At 35.3% G+C, this 18677-nt stretch overlaps 2 protein-coding genes across 2 annotated transcripts; one reads left to right on the top strand and one right to left on the bottom strand.

Annotated features, from left to right (window-relative positions):
- The first annotated feature begins 56 nt into the window (after positions 1–56).
- Positions 57–5478, top strand: LOC111375588 (peptide chain release factor PrfB1, chloroplastic). Its single transcript, XM_022998427.1, has 6 exons — positions 57–156; positions 927–1147; positions 1380–1583; positions 2949–3164; positions 4581–4767; positions 5059–5478. Exons 1-6 carry the CDS (start codon positions 129–131, stop codon positions 5361–5363), a joined length of 1161 nt encoding a protein of 386 aa, XP_022854195.1. The 5' UTR covers positions 57–128; the 3' UTR covers positions 5364–5478.
- A 354-nt stretch (positions 5479–5832) lies between these two features.
- Positions 5833–18677, bottom strand: LOC111375587 (serine/threonine-protein kinase TIO). Its single transcript, XM_022998426.1, has 23 exons — positions 18575–18677; positions 18063–18162; positions 17902–17976; positions 17716–17808; positions 17551–17625; positions 17281–17373; positions 16261–16324; positions 16068–16152; positions 14859–14931; positions 14711–14779; positions 14544–14618; positions 14365–14446; positions 14139–14291; positions 12676–12814; positions 11833–12004; positions 11375–11473; positions 10744–11289; positions 8940–10094; positions 8093–8326; positions 7417–7560; positions 7194–7274; positions 6887–7075; positions 5833–6244 (listed from the first exon to the last, which is right to left on the bottom strand). Exons 2-23 carry the CDS (start codon positions 18150–18152, stop codon positions 6002–6004), a joined length of 4029 nt encoding a protein of 1342 aa, XP_022854194.1. The 5' UTR covers positions 18153–18162; positions 18575–18677; the 3' UTR covers positions 5833–6001.

Raw genomic sequence — 18677 nt, 5'->3', positions numbered from 1 at the left:
CCCCCCCCCCCCCCCCCCCTTCTCCTCCCAAAACAATTCAACTTAAGTTTATTTTAATATTATTTTGTTATTAATTCTCAAATGAAGGCTGCACATTGTTGTTTGCAACTCCGGAGGCGGGAGTTAGTATGGAAACAAGTGAATGGGCAATGCAAGGTATGCCCTCTGTTTCTCTTGCACATGTTGTGAGTTTGTCGGCGTGACTTTAAGTGCACGCTTGGTTTGTAGTAGTGAACAAGGTTAGACACTATAATAGACATGATTTTTGTGCAACTTGTAGAGCATACATTGCTCAATTTATCATTTTCCCTGAATTTATCAAAGACCCTCAAATTCATTTTCATCTTCAATACCGACCTAGCAACATGATGAAAGGTTGAGCTATTTGATTGTATCTAGTAGCTACGAATGAAAGGATGATCCATACATTATTGCATTAAAGTTTCTTTTCTTTCAGGTTTCCAATAGATTTGAAAGGTTGAAAAATTGAAATGGTTATGGAATTGTTGGGGAAATGGTAATAAGGAAATATAGTTGATCTGAACAAAATTCACGAGCATAAATATTGATGTGGATTTGATTCTACTGACTCAAAGAATTTACTTCCACATATGCCAGAGTAAACATAATGAGGACTCGAGCCACAATATTGACGTGGAAATAACTCTTATTTTGTCCCTGACGTGGAAAATCGATACAAAAGCTGAAAATAGCACAAGGCAATTTCAAGCCCAAGATCACGTCTTGCATTTGAAATTTTTTTCCTTCCTGGAACTTCTAGAACCGATACTGCTATGTTTTGCCAAACCTTGATTAAAATATATTTTTCAAGATCCTGAAATTTTTTCCATGTCATCTGCATCTTGACCACGTGACTAATGTATTTATGTGGGAAGGAACTAATTATGGCTATGATACATTTGCAGATTTCTATTCCTTGAGGAAAGAGGTGGAGACTACCTCAGAACGCGTCGAAGAAATTAGGGCTGCTTCCGGTCTGAAGCAGCTCAAAGAAAATCTTGAAGATTTGGAGGCAGCAGCAGCAGATAACTCTCTGTGGGATGATCGTGCCAGAGCTCAGCAGACCCTTCAGTCTCTGACTGACGTGAAAGACAAAATAAAACTTCTTAATGACTTCAAATCGCAGGTCTTTATTTCACTGTAGTGAAATTTTCGATCAATTTACTTACATTAGTTTCATAAAAATTGTCAACATGGTAAAATCTATGCCTTGTTTGGTAAGGTAGATTAGACTGGGTTGGACACTACTAAGGAATAAATAGAAAAAACCAAGTTCTTGTTCATTGTTCTGTCTAGTTGTACCAAACATGCACTTATTGCTCACTTGAACAGAATCTAAATGTTAAGTTCTGATACAGGTTGATGATATTGAAACAATAATTAAGCTTACTGAGGAGATGGACTCAATTGATACGGGGCTCCTTGAAGAGGCTGCTGGAATTGTTAAACAACTGAACAAGGCATTGGATCGATTTGAATTGACCCAACTTCTTTCTGGCCCCTATGATAAAGAAGGTGCTGTTATTGCAATCACAGCTGGTGCTGGGGGAACTGATGCACAGGTAATACCAATTTTTAGTACGAAAGAAGCAACTAATTTCAAACTGTTTCCCCTTGATGTTTGGGATTGATGAGCTACAGTTGCTACATCGACAAAGTGGAACTAAATAAGGACTGAACCTACTATTTCAGACCTTACTTTTTATCTGTCCTCAATTATTAACAGAAGTAGCCTAAAATGCTTTTAAGATGTTTTGACTGCATCCATCAAAAGAAATTTGTATGAGGGCTGCGTCTATTATAAGCATAAAATCGTTGTATATGTCCTCAATAATAAGGCTACAGGCTAAGGGGCTGCTAAGTCACTTAATTTTTAGCGGCTAAGCCTATGTGTTGCTATAGAGAAATAATATGGTGCCAGAAGAAAGTTCTTATGTTTTTCTCCGATAATTGGACACCATCTCCGCTATATCATCACCCGAGTGGTAGTGTTGAACTAATTTTAGATGGTTTTGTTAAGTACCCGCTAGCTTCTCTGTGCTGATTTTTTTTTCCCCTTCTAAAAACACCATTCATGATTATTTAGCTGTGTCTCTTGGAAAGAATACTTATTGAACTCTCACATATGAGTTTCCTATAAATTTTGCTCGCTGATTTTGTCTTTTCTTGTTTTCTATTTGTTTGACACGGTATGTCTACATTCTTAATTCCAGACGTGGACTGTCAATGTTCATAATATCAGCAGTCTGGGTCTGTGTACATCATTCATACAGTTAATGTGTCCTATAGATACGTTAAATGCAATTTATAGCCATAACTGATCTACATGATTGTTGCTTGCAGTAGGATTATCTGCTTTACTAGTACTGAAGGAATTAATACATGCAGCGCTATATCTGAATCAAATCTTGCACAACTATCTTCGATATCCTTGTCTCTTATATTTGGTACATGCTACTAGGTGAATAAGGCTTTTTTTTTTTCTGGCCTATGAACTTATTTGTCTGAGATGGTTCATCTGCTCTTCCACTCTATAAATTTAGCCCTTGTTGGGCTCCATTGAAATGAGATTTTGGAAGGGGGAAAAAAATTGTGTTTTGGAATAGTGATTTTTGGGTTTAAAAAAAAAAAAAATTGGGTTTACTTGTTATATTGTTTTATTGAAGAATGTGTGGTTGCAAATGAGTTTTAAAAAAATAAATTCATTTTTGGAAAAATGGAGCCCAAACAGAGGCTAACTGTGTCGGGTTCTTGTGGCTGTATGCTTACCACAAGCTTTTAAGTGAAAGTTCTGTGCTCTTCATGTACTCTTCACAATGAGAAAAGCCGTACTGATATTAGTAAATTAACTATGAAAGTATTGAATTGCAAGTTTATGTATTTATCTCTGTTTTTGTGTAAAATTCTTTTGATAAATTCCAGTGCAGGATTGGGCTGACATGCTTCTCAGGATGTATGTAAGATGGGGTGAGAAACAGCAATACAAGTCAAAAGTGGTTGAGAAGTCCCTGGGAGAAGAAGCGGGAATTAAGTCTGCCACTATTGAACTAGATGGACGGTATGCCTATGGGTATTTGTCTGGCGAGAAAGGAACTCATCGAATTGTGCGACAATCCCCTTTTAACGCCAAAGGCCTTCGCCAGGTAACTTCATTGTAGCATTTGGTATACCTATTTTCCCTCTCCATTTCAGTGGGTCCTAAGTCGCATCTCTGGGGTTGTATTTGAGATACAGAAAAAGAGATTTTATAATAAAAAAAAAAATTTTAAATTATTCTAAGATCGTATCCAACACATTTTCTGTTGAGGCCTGAGAACCACCTGGATAGCTCATTTAAGGAATGGAAACAACTCCAGAAATGAATGAAGAACATAAAACAAAAATTATTGTCTCTTTTTCTTCTTTATCTATGCTGTAAGAAATCCTGAGTCTCCTTTATGACTCTTACTAGAAGTTCATAATTTTTATGGTTTAACTAAGACATTTAAAGGGGAAGATGGCAGGATTGACTCGAAGGTGAAATTAAAAGAGGGGAGAAATTTATCCTTATTACGCTTGCAGGATGTGTTGGATTATGTTAAATCAGAGGAGAAGAAAGAAAATGTGATATTGTAGAATGTATGACACTTCCGAAAACCAATGATTCTAATTTTGGTGCATGCAGGGTGTCTGTTTGGTGATACAATCTATTAGAACTCTAAGACTTCTTTGTTACTCGTTAGTATATTTCCAATTTTTGTGGCAGTAAGTTCAACAAACCAGGTTAATATGCTAGTAAGTTGAAGTTTATTAACTATCGTTTATGGATAATGCTCTTAGTAGATATCAAGTTGCTGGATAGCATGTTTGGCTAAGCTTAAATTGTTGGCATATTATTAAAATTAAATTTTTTAATTGGTCAAAGTTACAATCAATTTTGATTCTTATTTTAACATTAAGATAAGAGTTACTTTCAAATTAAGTTACTTTTTTTACTTAAAAAGTGAGAAAAGAGTATCATATTTAAACATGTTTGAAAACAAAAAGTTGTTTAAAATGATATACATGTAGCTCTTTTTAACAAATGAAATCTTGCCTACACGTGAGGGGGCATTGAAAATAATAATTGGCCAATGTTTGAGCCACATTCTTCACAAACTCTTTTTTTCCCTAGTTCATTTTCAACCAACATTTTTTCAATAAAATAATTTTACACAAATCCAAAATTTGTTCTTACTTTTTGACCATACATTCTCCAAAAAAATAACTATTACAGAATCTATTTTCCCAAAAAATGGGGTTCAAACAAACCCTTAATTGATATACATGTAACCATGTATAAAAGCTTGAACTTTTAGATAAGTGGTTTAAGAGTTACATTTTTCTTTTTTCTTTGTTTTCTTTTTAAAGATTAGTTAAACAAGCTCTGTGTCTCTTTGAATGGAGTTGAGAAAAAGGTTGATGTAGCTGACCGTAAATTTATTTAAGACAAGGCTTTGTTGTTGTAAGTTGCTAGCAACCATCTATCCTGAGATTATTGGATATTTCATAGAATACGTTTTTACAATGATTTCGTGCAGACAAGCTTCTCCGGTGTCGAAGTAATGCCGCTTCTTCCCGAGGAGTCAATGGATGTAGAAATACCTGAAGAAGACTTGGAGATCAGTTTTTCTAGAGCAGGTGGAAAAGGTGGCCAAAATGTAAACAAAGTCGAAACTGCAGTGCGCATTACTCACATCCCCACTGGAGTGACTGTTCGTTGCACAGGTTATTTCATTAACATTCCTTACATTGTTGCATGTATTTTATGTTTGTTTTTACACAAAATGGTCTTGTTCAAGTTCCTTCTTTAAGTGTGCTTAGATACTCACCCGCATATCAATATCTAATTCGTTTCTTCATTAGGTAAAAAAATGTTAGTCACTCAACTTGGAGTGAAGCTTTATTTTGTTCTAAAGTGGCTACTAAATCTGCTTTTTATTTATTTAGGTCACTTGTTTAAAATCTGTAGTTTATCTAAGCATTTTTTTTTTCTGTTATTTTGTTTTATCATTGCAGAAGAGAGATCCCAACTAGCAAACAAGATCAAAGCTATGAGCCGATTAAAAGCAAAACTACTAGTTATAGCAGTGGAACAAAGGGCATCCGAGATCAAGCAAATTAAAGGAGATGTTGTGAAGGCCGAGTGGGGCCAACAAATACGTAATTACGTATTCCATCCGTACAAGCTCGTTAAAGATGTTAGGACAGGACATGAAACATCAGACATTGCTTCTGTAATGGATGGTGAGTTAGATCCCTTCATTAAATCTTACCTTAAATACAAGTACAGTACATCAATGTCTACTACCAATCAAGAATAATTATAATAGAAATGTAATTTAGATACTTCCAAATTCTTTTCTATTCCTATTATGTATCCGTTTGCGCTCTTACAATGGAATCAACGGAAATGGATAATTTGTCAAATATTGAATAGTTAGTTGTTCAAAACCTAGTTCAGAAAAGTTTGGCCTTTCTGATCAACAAGTTCTTCCTAACACGTCAACATGTGGTAGCTTCCTTAATGCCAATATTGGTTACAGGGTAATTCAAATCTAGCTGTGTTAGTGTAGTACGTTTTTCAGCTTAAAAAGTATATTGCATAATCCTACTCGATTCCGAGTCAAATGGAGGTAGTGTTGTTGTGTAGGCATGTTTCTTTGTAAAGTATGTTGTTCGTAGAAGCTATTTTCACTCTTCACTTGAGAAATATCTACGTGGCAAATTGACAAATTCCGATTGATGTACTAAAGCCAAGTTGGTACAGAAATGAGACGAACGCCTTGTACAGGATCAACTCCAGTATTAAAACTTTTTGATAATTTGGTAAACCATTAGATAAGTGTACATAGAGATGCTCATGAACATATGGGAATGTTACATAAGATATACAAAATTCAGTTCCTGTTCACTGAGAGTAAGCAGAACTTGAGGATACACATTGAGCATTTCACTGGCATCAAACTTCTGAGGCCTTACTTAAGACGACGGAGGCATAATTGGCAATTGTGGATTCTGGTGATTGTCGAAGTTGTGCTATTATAGGGAATAGCTCTGACGAGCGAATGAATTGCCTGCACAATGGATATGCACACATCTTCACCAATGAAAACAGGGCTATCTTCAGAGGTGACTCGTTGATGGCATCTCTCCTTGGGTTCAGTGCTACCACGGAACAGTCAGCCACGACCTTTAACAATGCCTGAACAAACACGATTGTTCTTTAGAATCGGTATAGAAGTATATATAGCATTTATATTCAAGAGCTCACGAGCCTAATGCAACAATTTGAGAGAAATATCATGTTTCAGTTGTTGAATTTTTCCTGTTAGGGTCACTGATTTAAAGTTTGTTACATTTTGATCATTTCATCCACGTGCATTAGTTGACTAGGGAAAAATGATTATGCGAAAGATTAGTTGGCAAATAACTACATTTCATGTTATCTTAGTTAAACCAACGCATATGGATTTGGTGTGATCAAAGTGAAACGAAATGTAGCCCTTGTTTGAGCCCCATTTTAGGCCAAAATGCATTTTAGAATAACGTTTTGTTGGAGAATGTATAGTTAAAAAATAAATAAATGTTCTAAATTTACGTGTAAAATTATTTTCTAGTAAAATATGTGGTTGAAAATGAGTTATGAAAAAATAAGTTTTCACAAAAATGGGGGCCAAACATAGGCTTAATTCTATGGGCCAACTTGAATAAACACGAAGTTTAGTGACCAACATGAAAATTGCAAAATTCAGACAAATTCTTAAAGAATGGCATGCATAGCATATCCTAGGAAAACTGGAAGCAATGAGTTTCAATAGCAAGTGATGAAAGAATATGAAAATACCTGCATGGCTCCTTTAGAAACAATGTCTTCACAAAGCTTGTTAGAGTTCCGAACAAGATTGCTGAGTGCACCTGCGGCGTTTGCTTTAGTTTTGTCTTCTTCTTGGGAAAGTAGCAAATTCCTTAGCTGAGGGATGGCTCTTTGGAGCTCGTCGTATAACGAATCACTATGATAAGCAGCATTGCCGACCTGGTGGGAAGAAATGTTTTTAATCAAGTGTCAATATGGATTATTAACTACTTGGAAATTTTGTTGAGTTGATAGAAAAACTAACTACAAATGTGAAAGCAATGTAGAAATAGCTTACAGCAAAACAAGCAAATTTTCGTGTTCGTCTGTCAGGATCAGCGCATCGATCAATAAGGAGACCAATGATTTCATGTCTTGCCTTTAAACAAATTCAGAACATCCACAGGGTTACAGGGACATAAAATCCGAAACAGGAAAAACATTGAAGCAACCCAAAAGAAATCTTTTTTCATAACGTATGAAGTCAAAAGAAAACAATTCTAGTTGAATGTGTTCTTTACCAGTGACCTATAGAAATAGGAGCTATGGCGGCACATGTTGCCAATAGCACTGCACACCTTAGAACGCACATTGGAATCTTCGTGTGTAAGAAAGTGCTTGAGAGAATCTAAGATATCTGCCCCATCGATATGTTTGTAAAATAGCTGCGTACACATTCATGATTAGAAGCATGGATGTTGTTCACAAAGATAGTTGTGAAGTTCTTCATAGTAAGAAGAAAATTTACACCAGGTTATCTCAGATAACAAAAGGTTGAAAGAAAAAATGTAAAATGTTCAATGGCTTGAAGGACAGAGGGAGCAACATGGAAAACACAGTTTCAATGACAGCATCCTAGCAAAGATCAACACAATAGAAAAAGATTTGTAATATGCTGAACTTAAGTTAAATGGAATATGACTTCTGTTGTAATTGATGAAAAATGGGAAGAATATTTTTTAAGCACGTCGTAGTTCTCATTCTATCAGGTTGCTATTTGTCTGTTGCAAACACAGTATATCAGAAAGCATGCATGCAGTTAATTTGTGATCAACTGAAAGCATTCCATTGACTGTAACCATTAGATCATAGATAAGCGCTGCATTTACACTACTTGCGCTGTAATGTGATCTCACTAACGACAGTGTACAATATATTTACAACTATAACAATACAAGTAGGAGAGCGTGATAATACCTTATCCATACGAGCTAAATCTGAAACAATCATGAGAATATCCATGGTGACTTCCCTTGGGCAGGGGCCATTAAGCAATCTTTTCACTCTAGTTGGATCCAACAAGCCTTTACCTACAAGTTGAATGGCAAGCGGTTGTTGTGTTGAAAGTTTGGCAATAAATGCAACTGGCCTAGCAACGTCTTTCAAATCCATATGGTCCAAGCACCGAAGAATGATGGCTGGCACTTCAACCTATGAGTACAGAAGAAACTATTTCAACTAAACATGAAAGCCAAAAATGTTTTCCAACTCAGAACCATGTATACAGGTATTATCCAGTTAATTATTCATGTTCAGGGCATATGCAAAGTTCAAACAGTGTTATGCACCTTCTCTTGAAAAGGTTTGAGGTTGCAAGTGTTTAAGTATTTCAGGAAAAAACCCGTGCAACAGTCCATAGAATGGTTTATTGATGATTGACATGGCAACTGGACCTTACAATATTTTATTATAAGTTTTTTGTTGCGTTAATACTTCGTTTCGTCTAGAGGAAAGAACATGAGACCATTTTTCTGGGAATTCAATACTTGAGGCAAGCCAGATAAAAAAAGAAAGATAGTGCCTCCATTTCATTTAGTGGACAATGTTTCTTTTAGTGGTTTGTCGTGGAGGTCACTTGCCAAAAAGGATTGCACACTTGTGCTTGGATAGATTTGAAGTTCTAATCGTAAAGGTGAATATTACTAAACATTGTGCCAAGAGAGAATATGATAAACAATATGAAACAGGAGGAACCAGAAAAAGGAGCTCCCTTTAACATAACATCCTATTGTTAAGAAACTTGAGAAAGAGATGAGAAATTAACCTCTAGAAGGATCTGAATATACTTTTTCATGTTGGTCTGTATTGCTTTCATCATGTCTTCGTCTACAGTGCAAATCTGCCCACCAGGTGAACCCATATTAAGAAGGAATCCACTGTTTACTGAAGCAGTAGCAGATGGCAAACCAGGAGCATTCGGTGCAGCTACGAATGGAAATGCCAAGAGGTCGATTGTTGTATTAATTGTATCCCTGACTCCATTTTTCCCTCCACCAGGTCCATTCCAGCACCTAACGAGCTTAAGATGTACTTCAGATATTAGATCAGAAATGCACTTGATATGTTCTGCCCTTAGCAGAATTTGGCGAAATGTTGAAACTCCGCCAGAAAGGCATTGACGGATTGATGAAATTGTCCACACAACCCCAGCAGGCGATAATCCAATTTGATCTTGTGAGCATTCAGATCTTTGACAAGAAGCAATTGAAATATTGTTAGCCAATAAATCAATAAGAAGCTGAGGAGTACCACTTGCACATAACTGTTGCACAGCCATAGGTCCTCCCCACTTCAGTCTAGAGTCCAATAGTCCAACACATCCATCCCTAAGGCCATGCCAATATGAGAGCAGACCATTCCGTGTATTGAGGTTCACTCCAGTTTCATCCACTACTGAACCTCTTAGATGGTCACAAAGTGTAGCTGTTCGAGGAATTAATGGCAGAGCTGTCTCAGTGACGGCATTTTCAATAGGAGTTCCAGATTCTAGTGACAGAATGGATGCAAGAGCTAGCATAGCAGCTGCACGAGGAGGCTGCAATGAGGACTGCATCTTTTCATCAGATGAAAAATGGTATGCAAGGATTGACAGACGAGCAGACTGTTTTTTTGATGATGTGAGCATAAACAAAGAAGAATTTCTTCCAGATAACTTCAAAAACTGCGCAACTGTGGCAAGTACAAGACATGAATGCAGAACGAGATCACGTGCATAAGTTACTTCGAATTTAGGATTATCTGCTTCTCCTCCATTTGTCTCTTTATTTGAAGTAGCGCAAAAGGACAGTATGGAGAAAAACTCAGAAATAATCGTTCCATCTCCTCCGCCACTCACAATGGTGGTAACAGGTAGTTTGCTTGGCAGACCACAGACCACATTAACAACAACTTCACTATGCATGCAACATCTCAAGATGAGCTGCAAATATTACATGAATAATTCCTTTACACAGACAATACAAATTATAGAATACAATAACAGGACAAAACTAAGAGCAACATATCACTTGCATAAATCATGGATTTTTCACATTGCTGTCCATTTGTATGTATAACACGTTAACAATCATAAATAAAAAAGCAAGAATAATAATTATATCGTCGAGGAAGATGTATGCTATCTCGGGCTGAAAAATGCTCAAATTTCCATATTCCTACCTTTAAGTTTTACAAAAAAATTGTGATACTACTGAACTGAATTGCTGTCATGACTTACAACAAGCTGTTCAAAGTAGGATCCAAAGGATAAGAAGAAAAAATAATCCGTGTTTTTTTGGCTTCAAGCAAGTTCGAACTGAATTGAAAATTACACCTCGCATATAGAAGATTAATCTAACAGATTCCATATTGCTAAATTAAGGAATTCCACTTAATTAACTGCGCTGAGTTTACAAAAGAGACAAAAGCAAGCATTCACGACTTCTAGTGTTTCTCATCATATATTATAAGTTAGTCTTGTTTAGACTTCAAAGCAAACCGAGACACAGGAAGGTAGAGCAGTCATTTGATTTCCAGTATTTCTCTTCATATACTATGTTGAATTGCCTCGTCTAAAACTTAAGCTTTACCTGTACAGCAGCACTCAGACCTCTATCGCGACGTTGATGAAGACAAAAGTACATGGCAACCTGTATGGCTTTTGACCTGAGAAATGCTTTTGTGATTACATCAATGATTTCTTCTGAATCTGTGCCATTCCACGGGTCCTTATCATGGTCCTTAATGTCAAGTCGGACTAGAGAATGACTCCGCAAATAGTTTAGTGGAAATATTGCGCTTCCTTTAACAGATAGAACTTCAAGTGCATCTATCAATGACCAAATTCCCCTGCAGGCTTCACAAGCAACTCGCAAAAAAATTGAAGAGCCTGATATGCGACTCGTGCCTGAAGATTCTAAGCACAAACACAAATGATGCACTACGCCTGAAGTTCTAGCATGGTCTAAAATTTGTTTAAGAGTTTTATTCACCACTGATGAGGCAGAACCCGCCTCAGGGCTTGAAGCTGCCGCAGATGCTTTGAGTGAATGTGCAACTTCAGATAACATGACTGCAATACAAGAAGTGCACTCATACATAACTCTTCCAGATGCCTCATCCGCACTACCTGCTACCTACAGATATCATAATTATGAAGCCTTAAGGATATATGTATTTTCCTGCTCAGGAAAAAAGTGGCTTCAGAGAAATAAGAATAACCTTTGAATACAATTCAATTAGTGTTACCCAATGCCCAAAATAAGAATCTCCAATACCACCTCCATAATTCTCTAATAATCTTCTCGTGATAAATAAGCCCTGTAACAGAATTTAAAACTGGATTAGCCAACATGCATATGGAATAACACTAATTGCATTAAGTATTTCTGAATTTCTTCAGGGTATGAAAGAAAAGTAAAGACAAAAAGTACTGAGAAATATAGTTTGAAGTGGAACTGCATTTTCTTCTCAGTTGCATTGTTACAATATTTTTCACTGCTGACAGACGAAGATAGATAGGCTTCCTGGGAAAAGAAATCTGCTTATGGAGAGATGGATTTCTGTTTTATGATCTCATAATCATTATCTTATCCATGTTAAGATACATGTTAGACTGAAAGGCAAGCACATATATGAATTATACAAATTTATAATCAAGAAGAATAGCAATGATATACCTTAGCCACCAAGTCATTACCATCAGAAACTTTCAGTTGAACTACAGCAGAACTGAAGCCAAGAAGTTCACTTATCATTTCATCAAGAATCCCCCTTAATTGGATAGCACCAGCAGCAACTAAGTTTGAAAGGATTTTCAGCGATTGGTTTAAGGTAATTATATCCTGATCCCTATATTAGAAGTGATAGGCAACATATTCAGTCAAAACAACAATTGCCGTCTACCACATAAAACATCCAGTCACAGATTTTATAGAACAATGTCCTTTTCCTTTGACTTCGTAGAAGATCTAAAATAGTAAGTTCTCGTGGATTAATGTAAGAATAAATCTTATCAAACGAAGATATCTCAAACGAATGCCATGCGTACATAGAAAAAGCATCTTTATGCAATGACAGTGCACTTTTTATTTCATGCAAATGTTTTTCTAAATTTTTTAAGCCCTTGTTTGAGCCCCATTTTGGGGGAAAGAACGCATTTTGAATGGTAGATTGATGGAGTGTGAGGTTAAAAATTAAGGAAAAGTTTTGGATTTGTGTGTAATATTGTTTTATTGAAGAATGTGTGGTTGAAAATGATTTTTTTAGAAGAATGGAGGTCAAACAAGGGCTAAATATGATAAATCAACATCGAATTGTATGATATCTCCAAACACCGTGAGAGACTTCTACTTAAAACAATTATATGAAGAAACTACTTGTTTTGGTGAATTCAGACTCTGAAACAAATATTTATATCGTTAGCAACACCGATATCATAATAAATAAATAATTATTCAAGCATTAGACTGTGAAGCATAAACCAAAAAACGTGATTGTAAGTAAAAGTGAGCTTAATTTACCTGCAAGGGTCTTGGCATCCTTTGCGAAAACATTTTAGAGGAAGCAGAATTGCTGCCAATGCTTCATTGTCTTCACCAATTATTTTAGCACCCTTAACTGTACGGGAATTATTGTCCAAGCGATTCAAAACTTCATTACCTGAACACAAAGTAACTGGGGGTCATTTACTACGTGTAATTAATTATATAATATACAATTTAACTTAGATAAACCATAAAGTATGTGACATATTTTGTTTGATGTGTCGCATTTGAGGAAGTCATTCCAGAGATATAACATATGCTAGATAAAAATTGCATTCCACTCACATGTTGCATAACATAAAGAAAGCATCAGAAAACCAAACATAATAACTGAAATATAGAAATATACAGACTTTCAGCAAACCAACAGGAAGATGTGGAATCAGAGAGAGAAGGCCATATCCAGCCAAATAAATGTGAGAAGGGAAATTTTGAAATAAAAAAATAAAATAAAATAAAAGGCAATTATCAATAAAATGAAAGAAATCAAACTTAAAAGAAGAGGAGTGTGCAGTCAATTTATGGTAATAAACAGCTAAAAAACCATAGAATTTCAAAATGACTTGTAGTGTTAGAAGATCCCTGGCACCTTTGACAAGTTATACAAGCAAGACATAGCACAGTGCTGGAAACCGATGAGGCGAAAAACAGAACTAGATTTATAATTTCTTATTTGATGTGCCAAATAGCTAATAAAAGGTTAACATGAAGGAAAAAAGTTGATCACTAGAAAACATAAATTACATGGAAAGGTTTAAACCTCCATCAGCTTTAAAGTCTACCCGTAGAAAAACAAAATCTTTTAAATAAAATGATAACCAAATGATAGATAATTTTATCCCAGGGATAAAAATATTTCTCCAAGATAAAAAAATAAAAAGTATATGATCATAAATATAACCCTTGTCTAAGCCTCATCATTTGGTATAAATAGATTTTGGAATGGTGAATTTTTGGAGAATGTGTGGATAAAAAGTAGGAAAAAGGTTCAGATTTGTGTGTAAATGTCATTGAAAATGAGTTTGGAGAAAATGTATTATTGGAAAATAGGGCTCAAACAAGGGCATAAAAAAAATTTAAAAATAAATAAATAAAAACAGTTTTTAATATAATTGACATAGCCAAGTTCAAGACCATACACATTGTCAAGGAAACACCTAAGATGTACTGACACCCTCACAGTCAACACGATTTAATAAAATAAATTTACCAAAAAAAAAAAAAAAACTATTAATTTAATCAACATGTAAGGGACGTGCTTATTGGTACTTTTTTTTTTTTTTTTTGCAAAATTACTTGTTAGCATGTTTGTCTCTCTACGGTCATGTACGTGTGCATGCCTCCTAGATAAACGCGGTTGTAAATAAAAAATCTTATTATAAATCCACTGGAGTCTTGAAATTATAAAATATATGCATTGTTATGCCAAAACAATTTACCTGACTTTACAATACCACCTGGACTCGGAAAACCTGGAAAGTCTTCCCTTGCAAGGATATTGTCTGTTGCTGAGTTAGTTCCATTTGAATGGGGATCGGGTGGAGATTTCTGAACCCTCCCATTTTCACTATCCACGAGAGGGTGGCTTTTACCTATCACGACGAATCTTGTGACATTTATATTCACTTAAACTTAATAATTTTTGTTCAGTGCTGAAGTCCTTACTCTCTGGACTTGCAACAGTTGATCTCGTTGAGTTTTGATCATTGCCTCCATTCCTCAAAGATGTTGTCATCGTATACTTCTCCTGGCAACGAGAAATAGGGGTGCATGAATATATGACAGAAAGGCTATAAACAATACTTGAAATGCTTAATTATAGAACCAAGGTAGTAACTTCTCACTTCTACATCGTTGGAAGTTTCTATTACAAAAGGATGTTCAAGGAGAGCAGGCCATGTCAGTCTGTTTTGTGGAACCTGTTTTCATGAAAACAACAACTAATTAACTGCAAGTCAGAAAGAATAAGAGGAAGGCATCATACACATATTCACTTCTTTCATAACCTAACCTTATTCAGCAAACCCCGTAAAAAGCTTTTGAAATTTGAGCTCATGTTTTCTGGATATTTAACTGGATCCTGCAATAGAGAATGTAAAGCTCATTTATAGGTCTATGCATCATATTATCATGATTAGCTCAAAAGATATTCATATCACCTTGATGATGTGCCTTATGAGTGCATATACCGAATTTGTATAAAATGGTGGCTGTCCAACAAATAGTTCATATCTGTATGGTTTTGCTAAATACTTAGTGAGATTTAAGTAAAGAGAAAAAGGAAAACAAGTAAATGAAGGAAAATGAAAACTAAAATGGTAAAGTTGGAATATATCAGGGAGTAAATAGGAGACCTATATAGCATAACATCATCTTTAACATGACCTCGAGCTTAGCAAGAAACATGGTTAGCTGCCCTTACGTTCAATATATCCAGAAGTGTGTCAAACAGAAAAGGAAATCATTGATTTTGGCCGCAACAAAATATTCTGGCTTATTTTCCAGAGATAAACACCATCTTTCTAGTTGCACCTCCAATTTACGTGCAATATGGACAGGCTGTGAGATGTATTATTACACAGCTATCTAGTATATGTGTATTAAAAGTTTGTTCAAGATGCAATTGAAGATATATTGATTTTATTTAAAAAATTGGTTAGCTGCCCTTACGTTCAATATATCCAGAAGTGTGTCAAACAGAAAAGGAAATCATTGATTTTGGCCGCAACAAAATATTCTGGCTTATTTTCCAGAGATAAACGCCATCTTTCTAGTTGCACCTCCAATTTACGTGCAATGTGGACAGGCTGTGAGATGTATTATTACACAGCTATCTAGTAGATGTGCATTAAAAGTTTGTTCAAGATGCAATTGAAGATATATTGATTTTATTTAAAAAAAATATATATATATATACTTTTAATTTTATATTTTGACTTGATTTAAGTTTTATTACCTTAATTGTTTCCAACTTACGTAAGACTAGGTTGAACCCTCATACAAAAGAAAGGTATGCTTTTTTTTAATTACAAAGTTGATTATTGACTAAGACAATCTCTCATTCCTCTCTAGCACACCTCTCTATCTCTTTCTCCTTCATTTTCTTGTATTCCTTTCTTCCTCTCTCTATCTCTTCTCTTTTTTTACAATTCTCCTACAATTGTAGTATTCGATTGCAAGCATACTCTGTCACAGGTCATGAACATTAAATAATTTTTTTATTACTGATGTAACTTTTTCTTATAGCATAGTATTTATTTCAACTACAAAGATCAATTCACAATATACAGAAAGACATCTATCGTGCATCTAAGAGAAGTATTCAACAAGCCAATAGCCAAAAGTTTAGTTAAGGAAGAATAACGTACAAAATTACACCAAGAGACCACAAATCAGCAGTGTGATTGTAGGGTTGTTCTCTTACTAATTCTGGAGCCATGTATAACGGAGTACCTGGCATAAAATTTGTAATAAAGAAGTTATCAGGCATTTAGCAAGCAAGTAGAGATTGCTATAAAACATATCGAAACAATCACAGATGGAATTACATGAAACACTCGCCTTTTATGGATCGCAGGACCACGGTGTTCGCAGACATCGCACGTGCAAAACCAAAATCACAAAGCTGCTCAAGAGGAAAAGAAGGGAAAACAACATGCACATGTAGAGATCAGGGGAAAAAATGACAAAAGTGGTTGATGTCTGTAAGACTATAAAAATAGAACAAACACAATTTTACTGTGATGACCCAAGACAACTGCCAGTATGTAGCTGTTGTGTGTACACATGAATTAAAGATATAGAAGAAAAATTGACTTAGAACATCTAGATTCTAGAAAGATATTTAAGGGATGAATATTAAAAAGACCAAGGGCCTAAGCAAACAGTAGAGCATTTCACAAGAAAAATATTTTTTTTTTTTAACCTCCTCCTAAATAACTTATGTACACTTTACATATCCACATATATGAGTGCACTTAACAAGAAGATTCAATCATAAACTACTCTATAAAGAGACATCTTGCAACTAAATATTTCACAAAGTTTTCATGATTTAAGATCCAGATAAACTAAAAAGCAAATCTCATTGCCAATACCAAAACAATGGTAATCAACATCAAATCGATAATTGTTGCAAAGATCAAATTAAGGAGATTCATAAGGGAACACAATGAATGTAGTGAATCCAAGCAAAGTCAGATCAAAGTTCCCATTACCAGCATCTACAACTTGTGACTTGATAGGTTTCCACCACTTAGAAAGTCTAACTTGTATATTCCAATTTGCCCTCTTTCTTGAGCAAAATTCAATTTGCATTCCTATTGATGCTAGCTACCCGAATTGTACGCATTTAATCAACTTGATTATGCTAAAGCCATGGACATTTAATATTCAATACTATCCAGCAGGACTGTGTGTACTCAAGCAAATCCAACTTTATGTCAGATGCATGGCTTATGAGGGACTAAAATATTACAAGAAACAGCTGTGGTACTCATAGGCAGGAAAATTCTATGCAGGACAATGAAATAGCTCAAAAGTGAGGCTAATGAAAAAAAAAAATATAGCTTTCCAACCAACCTTAACAATGGATCCAGCACCAATGAGTATATTCTGTGGTTTCATGTCACGATGAATTATACGATTTGAATGTAGATAATACAATGCTCTCACCTGAAAATTAAACAGCAAAATTTCAATCCATAAGAAATGTGTTATTCCCACAATCATGAGTGAGATGAGAGGATGGTATTCAGGAAAAAATATTCCTACCAAATAAAACTTTCAAGACAAGTTTTAACAGCAGTGAGAATCACAGAAATTAGAAGGATAGGTTAAACAACTATGTACCAGCTGTTTTGCAATTACTTGAACTTGTTCTTCAGGAAGGCACTTGTCATCCTCAAGAATTTCAAAGAGTTCGCCCTATACAAAATAAAGCCATTATCCGCTCAAACTATCACTTTCATGCACAGTGTGGAAAAAGACAATAATAGGGGAAGAAAGTCTACTTACTTGCCCAAATTCTGTGACAACACAAAATTCTTGTGGACTCTCAAAGGAGTCCAGCATTTCTATGATATTTTCATGCTTCAATTTTCTTAAAATCTGCAATAATTTGGATCACTCACAGCAGATATTATGATCATCCGGGCATATCCATAACTTTTCAAATATTATGATCTATATCATAAAAGGTACCTCTATTTCTTGTCTTAAATTAAGTATGTCCTTCTCACTTTTACCATGTTTGGGGATGAATTTCATTGCTACAGTCTGCAATTTCAATATAAACAGGAATATAAACAAAAGAAAAACTACAAAACTGTACCGCAGGTAATATCAAAAGTTTCGTAAAAAACCTGGCCTGTGAACTTGCGCCTTCCTTTGTACACTTTTCCAAATGAACCTTCACCCACTAACTCTATCACATGGTAATTTTCCACGCCCATATCTTCAACCCTTCAGAAAAGGGAGAAAATACCATTTTAACATAATTTCAAATAATTGAGCAAAATTCCAACAGAGAGCAATAGTAACAGCCGCCATATGGTCGATCAAGGATCCAAACTTTAAACTTAAATCAATGTAAAACATCAGCTAGACTGTTGCTTAAAGAAGTATCTCTATTATACTCGATGCACAAGGGCTTCAAAATCTAGTCCATCGACTTCACATACGGAGAGTTAATGAAAATCCGAGTACCCGATCAGGGTAATTTCGAAGATATGAACGAGGAAATCATTTGCAGGATACTATTAAACTGGGCAGGGTTCAGGATTTTCGAAATAAACTACAGAATTTAAATGTAATAAAAAATTTAAATACTAATGAAATTCAAACTGTAATTGAACGAGGAATAAGAACAATTCACCTGAGAGATTGGAGTGGAGAGAGATCTCGTCTGTATGTGGTGTGTGTGTGTTTGTGTGTGTGTGTGTGTGAGAGAGAGAGAGAGAGAGAGAGGAGAGGGGGGA

This window comes from Olea europaea, unplaced genomic scaffold, assembly GCF_002742605.1.
Source record: "Olea europaea var. sylvestris unplaced genomic scaffold, O_europaea_v1 scaffold139, whole genome shotgun sequence".
Classification (NCBI taxonomy): Eukaryota; Viridiplantae; Streptophyta; class Magnoliopsida; order Lamiales; family Oleaceae; genus Olea; species Olea europaea.
This window is presented reverse-complemented; position numbering and strand designations above follow the sequence as displayed.